General features: G+C 40.8%; 1 protein-coding gene across 1 annotated transcript in view; it reads right to left on the bottom strand.

The window, feature by feature from the left end:
* Positions 1 to 1,277: 1,277 nt before the first annotated feature.
* The window catches only part of LOC126426829 (6-phosphogluconate dehydrogenase, decarboxylating), a 147,498-nt gene continuing 136,297 nt past the window's right edge, over positions 1,278 to 12,478 (bottom strand). The window contains exons 8-9 of the mRNA XM_050088851.1: positions 6,664 to 6,886; positions 1,278 to 2,902 (exon numbers count right to left, since the gene is read on the bottom strand). Of these exons, the coding sequence (XP_049944808.1) occupies positions 2,783 to 2,902; positions 6,664 to 6,886 (343 nt within the window). The 3' untranslated portion in view covers positions 1,278 to 2,782. The remainder of the gene's footprint in view (positions 2,903 to 6,663; positions 6,887 to 12,478) is intronic.

The raw sequence follows: 12,478 nt of genomic DNA, 5'->3' as shown, positions 1-12,478 counted from the left end.
GGTCCAATGAGAAGAACGCAACATAGATGAAAAAAAAATTAAAAATGTATCAGCATAATTAATGAAATGAATACAATAGAGGGAAACATTCCACGTGGGAAAAATATATCTACGGTAAAAAGGAGAATGTGAATACAAAGTGAAACGAATACGAATGACTCCTTACCCTCTCCCTTAAAACCCACATCCTTTCGTCTTTCCCTCTCCTTCCCTCTTTCCTGATCAAGCAACCGTGGGTTGCGAAAGCTTGAATTTTGTGTGTGTGTGTGTGTGTGTGTGTGTGTGTGTGTGTGTGTTTTTTGTGTGTCTATCAACATACCAACACTTTCGTTTGGTAAGTTACATCATCTTTGTTTTTAGATATATCAGCATAATTAGCTAGACTAGTTAAACATCACAGCGATGAAAATTCTGAGGAATTTCTTCTGGCTGGGACCCACAGTATCAATAAATTTAAAGAAGGACATTATTCCTCCAGGCTGTGTTTAAATTATTTTATTTGCACCAATAAATTCAGAGGCTGCCTATTCTGAAGTGCATCTATAGTAACTGACATCGATACATGGTAAAAAAAAAAAACATCGTATGCCCTGGATATTTGTGCACAGAATGGTCATTAATGGTTCTTATCTTTTAACATTTACAACAAGTCACACTATATGCTGACAGTTAGATAAACAAGTGTACACACTGTGTTTTGTAGTAAACATTACAAGATGAGGACTGTTGATGTCCATGCTGTCCACAAATCTGCACACCACCTGATTTTTGATAAGGCGAGAATGATGCATCCACATCTTTTACTACACATGCGTTGGATAGGGGGAAACTAGTACTGCACATAAGATAATTTAAAAATAATGCCATTCTTCGAAGAAAAATTCCGTTTTTTCCACAGTGGCTGCTTCTTAGTAAGAATGGTCATTAAGTCTGTAATTTGAGTAGGGAGGAAGAGGGAGAGGGGGTGGGGGAGAGAGAGACAGAGAATCACTTTGTAAGGCAGATGAATAGTTAAGTATTTAATATTCCCTGGAAGTAACTAGACGTTGGCCAAATAATGCCTTAGAAATAAACACACAGACTGCACACCCACAGTGGTACCTTGGGCAGAGAAACTCACAAATACCACTGGATACCAGGAGAAGAGTCAAGTTGTACCCCATTGGGGGGGGGGGGGGGGGGCAACAACAGTGTCTGCTGCCTGATTGCAGTGTGTGAACTGGACAATTTCAATAAGATAAAAGGGTGTGATAGAAGGATTCAAGTAATCAGATTGCTTCTCTGGAGTAAGTTTTATTGTTAATATCACATAAAGCAAAAAATATAGGTGTCCAACCTGTGGCCACCTGCTATACAGTACAAACTCTCATTACAGGTCTTATCCCACCATCAGGAAATTCTAATGCTCAGAAGGAAAAAAAATATATAAAATGCTCTCAAAAATAAATGGAAGACTGGAATGCATGAATTCCTTATAACAATAGCTATAGGCCACATTCTGCAAAACAGAAAATTACAGAATCCAAAAATATCAATATAAGCAACGCATTAGCAAGGCACACAATTAATGAACCTGGCTACAATATTATAAGCTCACATTTTTTCAAACAGTATAAAATATGCTTCCACAAATTATTACATTTCTTTTTTTTCATATCAAAGACTCACATTTCACTTGCTTACATAAATATTTCACCACACACTGACACGTTCAACTTTCTCGGACTACACTAAATGCAACAGTAATCTTATTAGATAACATTAAGGCACATCAGTTAACTGAATACTGGCTCACCATCTGACATTGAAAAATAATAGTACGTATAAGGGTATGGACTCCCTCTGAACTTTAAATTACCTATAAAAATTCAATTTGCTCTCTCCTTCTGTAATAACATCACAGTAATTTCCTTCTTTTCACAAAAATCATCAAAATTCACCATCACTGAGGCTGAAGACAAAGGCTCAAAATGTAACAAATGGAAACTGGCGGTAAGCTCTAACTGTAAGAAACATATTAAAACACTTTCTAGAGGAACTGAAATATGCCAAATAATTTGAAAACTATGTTCCCCATACTGAATAAAATTGATTAGCTGCTGCTTTCCTCAAGGTTATGCTACTAGTATATTCATCATCATGGACACATCATGAAGTGATTTGACATTAATGATGCCACTATATTCCCATTCCACTTCTAAAGCAGCTCTCTACTTCCAAAATATATTCTCATTATCTGTTTACAAGCTTATGATAGTGAAAATGTAGTACTTAAAGAGATGCAAAAAAATGGCCAGGATTCTGAGAGAATCTTGCTAAAAATGGCGTAGAGTTTAGTAAAATTGCTACACAACTGAGTTTAAAAACAGCACCTTAATAATAGCCCACCTCAAGATCATTCTCAGATGTTACAATGCTAACACAACCATTCCATGAGACATCTCATACCTGTACAATGATTTGTTTTCTATCAGAGGAACAGACAAAGAATGACAGACGGAGAAACCAAAACAGCCTCTTTCAGCCAGCACTGACACCACTGCATTAAAATTAAATAAACTGTTTAGAGTACAATAAAATTGTGCTAATTTAAACCTTCACCCTATGACAGCCGGCAAACGAAAGCACGCCAGTTTCAGAAGTCGACATCACCAGAGAGCGCAAGCATCCACAACCACACTTCACTCGATTAGTCGCATTTCGGTTTGGAAAGTTTTGAGCAGACATCCATATCACTGCCCTGTCAGTGAATGCAGCTGTCGGGAACTGTGAAGGTCCCTCCTCACGCCTGGTAGGTGCTGGCAGAGACGTTCCCGCCGTGGCCCGTCCAGTTGGTGTGGATGAACTTTCCGGGTTGGTTCACCAGCTCGTACGTGTGCGCACCGAAGTAGTCCCGCTGAGCCTGCAAACGACATCGACACCAAGTCTGTTTTAGTCACTAATTTACACAGGAGTCCCATTGGAAACACAATCTCTATACTTGTAAACTACGAGGATAATCCCAAAAGTAAGGTCTCTCAATTTTTTTATAGGTCCGTAGACCTGTTTATTTCTACAATGGTTTACATCAGTTTACAGCTTAACATTTAGCTATTTTTCGACATAATCACCATTACTGTCTACACATTTTTGTAAACGCTGTGGCAGTTTTTGTATGCCCATGTCGTACCAGCTCGCCGCCATGCTGTTCAGAAAGTTATGAACCTCTACTTTCACCTCGTCATCAGAGCTGAATCGCTTTATGGCCAAATGTTATTTTAACTTGAGGAACAGGTGATGATCACTGGGCGCCAAGTCAGGACTATAGTGTGGGTGGGTGATTGTGTTCCACTCAAACTGTTGTAGGACAGCAACGGTTTGCCGAGAGATGTGTGGGGGAGCGTTGCCACGGAGAATGTGTGCGCCCTTGCTCAACATTCCTCTTCTCCGGTTCTGAATTGCCCGTTTGAGTTTTTTCAGTCAGCGTTAATTGTGGTCCCAGTGATTCAGCTCCGACAACGAGGTGGGAAGAGGTCCATACCCTTCTGAACAGCACGGTAGCGAGCTGGTACGACACAGGCATACAAAATCTGTCACAGCGTCTACAAAAATTCATCGACAGACATGGTGATTATGTCGAAAAATAGCTAAATGTTCAAGCTGTAAACTGATGTAAACCACTGTAGAAAAACCGGTCTATGTACTTATCTGGTCTCCATATTATTAATGGTGGCCAACTGCACAAAGCAGCAAGTCTTAGATTACCATAAAAATTAACCTGGATTAACTAAATGGGAAACCTGTGTTATACCAAGGTTACTCACAGATTATTTCATGATGAACTGGGATTAACTGATTGGTAAAAATTCTGTAGTTATCTATATAATGAAATACTGTATGGGGGGGGGGGGGGGGGGGAGCTGTGCAAATACTGAGTTTAATCAAGATTTCCATATGATGCAAAGACTGACAATTTGCTTTAAATGTTTAGAAACACGAAATTGGCACTTCTCAACTAAAAATCGTAAATCAACATGTCAGAGTTGGAATCAGACAACTCATACAAATGCCAAGGTGTCACATTTTGTAGGGACATGGAATGGAATGATCACACACACTCAGTTGTAGGTAAAGCAGGACGCAGACATTGGTTTATTGGTAGAATATTGGAGAAGTGTAATCACACTACAAAGGAGACTGCTTACAAATCACTTGTGAAACTAGTTCTAGAATATTGCTCATGTGTGTGGGACCCAGACCAGATAGGAGAAACGGGGGATATTGAGTGTATACAGACAAGGGCCGCACAAATAAAATGTTCACGGGTTTGTTTGATCTGTGCCAGAGTATTACAGAGATTCTGAAGAAACTGAACTGGCAGACACTTTTAAGACAGACGCTATCTATCTTGAGAAAGCCTACTTACAAAGTTTCAAGAATCGTCTTTAAGTGACGAATCTAGGAGTATACTATAGCTTCTTGTGTCACTCACATAGACACTGCAAATACAAGATGAGATTAATTAAAGTGCACACACACACACACACACACACACACACACACACACACACACACACACACGTTAAACAGTCATTCTTCCTGTGGCCCATACATGAATGGAACAGGAGAAAACCATGTGTAAAGCTCCACTGATCTTTATTAATGTCTTTTCTTGTCTATTTTTAGGTTAATTTTGCTGCTATCAGACTGTCTGACTCAAGTATGGAAACTCTGCATAGAAAACACACTTAGTTAAGAAATAAAAGTGAATATGTATCTATTGTACATTGCAAGTATAAAGTTATTCAACTAAAGAATCAAATTTCAATTTGAAGTAGTAACAGTACAAGTAAAATTACTTTGTTTTATTGTCCCTTTACCTTGCAACACACTTCCATAATGCATACACTCATCCCATCTAATATTAACAGTTATGTCTGATTCACATCCACAGTGAAGTAGTCATTGCTACATTGTGCCCCCACATTAATTAAACAGGAAATCACTGATCACAGAAACTTTTTCCTTTTACATTCTACTATTCACAAGCTTCTCCAAAGCAATTACTGATTCTCAAACACAACACCATATCAAACGTAAATCTCTTAACTAATCCTGCATGGCTTTCCATGAAATAATTGAATTCTGAAATACATTTCTCCTACAAATTGACGTACCACTTTCAACTACTATTAGTTGCACTTTCTACCAATTCTTCCTACTACTTATCCTCCACACAGCTGCGTACAGCTGTTCCATGCAGAGGCTCCCAGAAATTCTTCCTGCATACTCCGAAACGGTGCACAAGTGCTGACACTGAGGCACTGTTTTCATTATGCAGCACCATAACACTGCCTCAGAGAAAAAGCACACCCGGCTCCAGAGAAGATGCAGAAGCCAGCAATAACTGAGGTAGATAATACAGATACATGATGACATCGAAGATAGGAATATTCCTTACACATGACATGTGGTCAGACACTAAATACCCTCTGCCATGCAATTCAGTGGTTTGGAGGGACAGGAAAACCCTTTCAATGGAACAGAAAGTAAAAATTCCCAAAGGAGTTGAAGTTCGTCACAGGTCAAATATTGCATTAGCACAGAGTCTAGGAATACCTGTGTCTTGCTGAACACCGTCATTAAAAACAAAGACTATTTTGGAAGTAATGGGGCCAAATTTAAAAAAAAAAAAAAAAAAAAAAAAAGAAGAAATTACACAGATCTGGATTCATACAGCAAGTGAATGGCACGATGTTGCCCGAAAAGGCAATGGCCAAGGTGCTAGGAATCTAGGACTTCTCCACATATAGCAGGAGGATTGATAGGTTCGAAGAACAGTACAATGTGTCTTACAAAACAGTATGGGGCAAAGGAAGTGGTGTAAATATAAAAATTGTTAGTGAATGGCGGATTACAGTAACTTACACAGCAATACTAAATGAACGATATTTTCAGCAGAGGTGAAACTGGTCACTTGTTTCAGTGCCATTCTAAACAAAGCACTTGCCTTCAAACACAAAAATTGCCGTGGGGGCAAACACTAATGTTCACCTGACAGAAATCTTTGGCACAAATGCTGACAGCTTGGAAAAAAATTAAACTGTTCATGACGGAGGGGGGATTGGGAAACCTAAATCTAGGTGGCTGGACAGGGATTTGAACCATTGTCCTCCTGAATGCGAGTCCCGTGTGCTGACTGTTGTGCCACCCCCGTCGGTGACGTTGGTCACTGTGGACTCAACCACAAAAATACTAAAGTCATCAAGTTTAGTGAAATCTTCCTGGGTTATCAGCCAAGTTAGATTGTCGTAAGGTTTCAATGAGTTTCCTACTTATCACTTCACCTGGAGACGAGTAGAAAACTCATTGAAATGTTGAGTGATGACTGGTATAAGTGAAGAGGATTTCAGCAATGAAATTTGCCAAGAAAACAGAACATGCCTACTGGATGGAAACACAAAAATTAATATTGCTTGTCACACACACACACACACACACACACACACACACACACACACACACACACACACACACACACGAGAGAGAGAGAGAGAGAGAGAGAGAGAGAGAGAGAGAGAGAGAGAGAGAGAGAGAGAGAATCAGAATACACAGGAATAAATACCCATGCACAAACACAAAAAAAAAGCAACCTCAACAACCAGACACACTCGGACCCCTCACCTGGATGAGGTTGGCCGGCAGGCGCGGGCTGCGGTAGCCGTCGTAGAAGGCGAGTGCCGTGCTGAAGGTGGGCGTCGGGATGCCCAGCTGCACCGCCGCCGACACCACATCGCGCCACGAGTTCTGGCACCGCTCTACTGCGCTCTTGAAGAAGTCGTCCAACAGCAGGTTCGGCAGCGACGGGTTCTTGTCGAACGCCGCCTTTATGTTACCCAGGAAGACGCTGGGGGTAAAGTGCAGAAGACTGGTCAGGAGTGGTTCGAGAGTAAATGCACACTGTGATCTAACTGAATCTGGACTTTTAACTGAAGACAACGATTTCAGTTCAGTAAAATCTTATACACATTTATTTTTACTACATCATTTTACTCGTAGACAACATTTAATTTCATCACAGTCAATTAAATGTTTTCTGACTTTTTTTAACATTTCTTTTGGGTTAATATCAGTTCTTAAGACGTTTTAAATTTCATTAATAGTTGTTTGTAAATAAAATACTTGCAGAGTTTCAATAACTTTTCAATATCTGAGAGACATATGCAACACTGAAAGGAATAATGTAAAATCTACATAAAAATGTTAACACTGCATTGAGTTTAAATGTAAATCATCAAAAGAAAAACTATTTTTGCAAATTGACAAGCACTAATGTAATTTATTTGCCATTTTTCAATATTTACAAATTCACTATGTGATCAAAAGAATCTGGACACCTGGCTGAAAATGACTTACAAGTTCGTGGCGCCCTCCATTGGTAATGCCTGAGAATGGTGTTGGCCCACCCTTAGCCTAGATGACAGCTTCCACTCACATGCATATACACAATCACGTGTTTGAAGATTTCTTGGGGAATAGCAGCCCATTCTTCACGGAATGCTACACTGAGGAGGGGTATCAATGTCTGTCGGTGAGGCATGGCACGAAGTCGGCATTCCAAAACATCAGGTCAGGCCTCTGTGCAGGCCAGTCCATTACAGGGATGCTATTGTCATGCAACCACTCTGCCACAGGCCGTGCGTTATGAACAGGTGCTTGATCGCGTTGAAAGATGCAACCGCCATCCCCAAATTGATCTTCAACAGTTGGAAGTAAGAAGGTGCTTAAAACATCAATGTAGGCCTGTGCTGTGATAGTGCCACGCAAAACAACAAGGGGTGCATGTCCCCCTCCATGAGGAACATGACCACACCATAACACCACCTCCTCCGAATGTTACTGTTGGCATTACCCACGCTGGCAGATGACGTTCACTGAGAATTCACCCACACCCTGCCATCGGATCGCCACATTATGTACCATGATTACTCACTCCACACAATGTTTTTCCATTGTTCGATCCTCCAATGTTTACGCTCCTTACACCAAGCGAGGCGTCATTTGGCATTTGCCAGCGTGATGTGTCACTTATGAGCAGCCGCTCGACCGTGAAATCCAAGTTTTTTCACCTCCTGCCTAACTGTCATAGTGCTTGCAGTGGATCCCAATGCAGTTTGGAATTCCTGTGTGATGGTATGGACAGATGCCTGCCAATTACAAATTATGACCCTCTTCAACTGTCGGTGGTCTGTCATTCAACAGACTAGGTCGGCCTGTACGCTTTTGTGCTGTACGTGTCCCTTCACGTTTCCATTTAACTATCACACCGGAAACAGCGGACCTAGGGATATTTAGGAGTGTGGAAATCTCGAGTACAGATGTATGACACAAGTGGCACCCAATCACCTGACCACCTTCGAAGTCTGAGAGTTCCGCGGGACACCCTATTCTGCTCTATCACGATGCCTAATGACTACTGAGGTTGCTGATACAGAGTACCTGGCAGTAGATGGCAGCGCAATGCACCTAATATGAAAAATATATGTTTCTGTGGGTGTCCAGATACTTTTGATCACACAGTGTAGTTGTTACATACTAACACTGACGTATGCTTCTGCGAAGTTAAAAATTTTATAAATAGCTTGCACACAAGTATCTGACATGGTAGCACGATTGATGGACTCTGTATGTATTTGGGAGGCAGAGTATTTTGTATGAAACAGGTTCACTATCCCTCTGTAAAGTTAAGTTGTCAGTGACGATAATCAGTTGCAACAACAGTATGAAGTCATTTGAAGCACAAATGTTTCCATTTGTGTGCTTCATTATGTGCCAAAAATCATCCATTAACTAAGCCAAGTTGGCTCTGAAGTACTTGTTTTGCCGTTATAATGTGCCACTCTCCAGGTAATTGTAAAGCACTAGTTTAGTAGGTGGAGTATCATAGCCAAAAAGTGCTCTCGTTTAAAAGTTATTTAATATGTAAATGTGTTTAGAGCAGCAGTCACCTATTTTATAACGAGCAGTATCCGATAGTGCCTCACTGTCACATACCACGACATGCACAATAAAACGTGGCCCTTTTGCAGGAGAAGCTGGAAGCGTAAGCACAAAATCGCCACCTAGCTTCTGGAGTATTGCAGAGGGAGGAGAGATGATGGGATATGATGTTAGTATTCACCCCCCCCTCCCCCCACCACCACCACCACCACCACCACCACCATGCCACAGCACATTTTGCTTAGTAGCTAGGGTTGGCAACAGGCAAACACCAATTGTTGGCAGTGTAACAGTCTTTAAGATACATGCCGTATAATGCAACGTAATACTCTGTCATGTGATCTAGCATTTTAAACAAAGAAACACTCGCGTATTTGTTTATTAGCTAAAGTTCAAACTTAGTATAATGCGAACACTTAAAGTGACAAATTAGCTGGCGACTGTTTTGCACTGTGGTTGCATCGGTTGAGCCTGAACAATGTTGTTAATAATACTTTGCCAACATGAACAAGCAATTACACAGCAGCCTTTCCCAAATGCTTCGTGTAGTGTGTCGCTCGTCGTTTTCTTTTATTATTTTGACAAGAGTGAAGTGACTACTCCCGGTCCAAAACAGATCCCGTTTACGACCCTTACAACACCAGAAGAGATTGGCGATTCCTGTAACAATCTCAGTTCTGTTTCCACAGAACATGGATATAGGGGGATGCCCTGTTACAGGAAGCCGGGGCTCATTCCCCCACACCACTCCTATGACGGTCAAAATTCTTGTTTGTTTACATTCATGGTCATCTGCCTCTATAGAGACTGGAAAGCAAAATCTGCCACATTTTTACTGCGCCAAAATTGCTCCACTAACTTTAAAATATTACTTTCAGTTCTAGTGCTATGCGAAGTGCCTTGTCAGCTCTATCTCAAGTGCTGTAAATCAGAAGCACAGTTTGCACCCTTACGAATTATATCCTGCCAACTTTGTAATCCTGGAACCGGGCACAAAAAGACAGATAATGTTCAGAAACACCTTATATTAGAGAGACATTCAGTTCACTGATGGGGAAATGCTACAGCTTGAACAGTCTGTTTGCCTTCACCTATGTAATGTGACAACCTTCTAAATCTGTCTAATCATTTTAAAAAAATTAGGAGATGCAAATTTTAGCAATAATAGATGTGAGTTTTGCAAAATAACTGACACAAATTTTGTCAAAAATAGTTGCTACATTTTCTGGTGCACAGTCAATGGCATCAGTCTGACTTGAAGATGGTAATCTGTACAGGAGCCAATGCTACTGTCCAAAAATCAGTTTAAGCAATAACTAACTACTTGTAGTATACGCATGAAGGAAACTGAACGGTCAGAACACAGTTAATCATTATATGCTAACTGTCGAACAATTAATAATGTAAAGAGGACTGTTTGTGACCTGGTAATCAGTGAAGTGTGTTTTTACACGAATAAAAGTGAGAATATATCCAACTTAAATAAGTGATATCGTGTACGAGGGGCGTTTAAAAAGTCCGTGCAAAGTCCGAGAGATGGCACCACCGGCACGGATCAAGGTCATGTTTAGTTACTAACATCTTTGGAAAGAACCCACACCATGTTTCAGCCATATTGGTCTATTTCATTGCGTTTGGCATTCGTGTGAATCAAGGAAGTCTAGCGATTGTCAAAAAATGGACAAAAAATAATTCTGTATGGTGATTAAACATGACTTTATGAAAGGCAAAAGGCCTCAGGAGACTAAAGAGAAGCTTGATAAACATTACGGTGACTCTGCACCTTCGATTAGAACAGTTTATAAGTGGTTTCAAAATTTTCAGAGTGGCCATATGGGCACAAGTGAAGCTGGACATTCTGGACACCCTGTGGAAGTTACGAGTCTAGAAATCATTGATAAAATCCATGATATGGTGATGGATGACAGAAGAGTTAAGGTGCGTGAGCTTGCTAGGCCTGTGGGCCTCTCAAATGAATGGGTACATAATATTTTGCATAAACATTTGGACATGAAAAAACTATCCGCAAGATGGGTTCCGCGATTGCTCACGCTTGACCAAAAATGGAATAGTGTGAAGTGTTGCAAGGATGGTTTGCAGCTGTTCAGGAAGAATCCGCAGGATTTTAAGCGTCGTTTCGTCACTGTGGATGAAACATGGATACATTACTATACTCCTGAGACCAAAGGACAATCTAAACATTGGGTTACCAAGGGAGAATCTGCACCAAAAAAGACGATGAGCATTCCTTTGGCCAGAAAGGTTATAGCGACTGTCTTTTGGGATTCGCAAGGGATAACCCTCATCCACTATCTGGAAAAGGTTAAAACTATTACAGATGCATATTATTCATTGTTATTGGACCATTTAAAAACTGAGCTGCAAGAAAAACGCTGGCGATTGGACCGCTAAAAAAGGCCTTTTCCATCACAACAATGCACCAGCACACACCTCAGCAATTGTGGTCGAAAATAATTAATGGAAATGGAATTCCAACTCTTTTCACATCCCCCCCTATTCTGCACACTTGGCTCTCTCGGACTACTATTTGTTGCCCAATTTGAAGAAATGGCTTGCAGGACAAAGATTTTATTGAAACAAGGAGGTGATTGGAGCAACTAATAGCTATTTTGCAGACTTGGACAATTCCTATTATTTACCTCAAACGTGTAAGTAGTTTGTATTTTTGCACAAACTTTTCACATGCCCCTTGTATGTCAGAGTTGTGAGACCACCAATTGAAGTTATTCCCCAGTAGGAGTCCTCAATTCTTAATGTGTCACTAAGTACGTACAGCAGCTCACAAGGGAACCTCCCCATCGCACCCCCCTCAGATTTGGTTATAAGTTGGCACAGTGGATAGGCCCTGAAAAACTGAACACAGATCAATCGAGAAAACAGGAAGAAGTTGTGTGGAACTATGAAAAAATAAGCAAAATATACAAACTGAGTAGTCCATGCGCAAGATAGGCAACATCAAGGATAGAGTGGGCTCAGGAGCGCCGTGGTCCCGTGGTTAGCGTGAGCAGCTGCGGAATGAGAGGTCCATGGTTCAAGTCTTCCCTGGAGTGAAAAGTTTACTTTCTTTATTTCGGCAAATTATAATCTGTCCGTTCGTTCACTGACGTCTTTGTTCACTGTAATAAGTTTAGTGTCTGTGTTTTGCGACCGCACCGCAAAAATTCGGAAAATATTCATTGACCTCATTAGTGAAGTCTCGAGCTATATTTGCTGGATTCATATTGCCCACGGAATACATCTCACGTATTTAATGCACTCTCGTCCAAAGAAGCGAACAGTCAACTGCCAGCCAGGGAGCCTCGTTAGCAGGAATACTCTCTTCCGTGTGCTGTAGTTGACTGCCGTCGTGTGTTTCGATGTTTGTTTAGGTGTAGCGTCCCCATACTACGGAGCAGTTACCTTGCATCAGACGGATGGACAGACAGATAATAATTGTCTGAAAATAAAAAATTAAACTTTTCACTCCAGGGAAGATTGG

The sequence above is a fragment of the Schistocerca serialis genome, chromosome 11, assembly GCF_023864345.2.
Source record: "Schistocerca serialis cubense isolate TAMUIC-IGC-003099 chromosome 11, iqSchSeri2.2, whole genome shotgun sequence".
Taxonomy (NCBI): domain Eukaryota; kingdom Metazoa; phylum Arthropoda; class Insecta; order Orthoptera; family Acrididae; genus Schistocerca; species Schistocerca serialis.
This window is presented reverse-complemented; position numbering and strand designations above follow the sequence as displayed.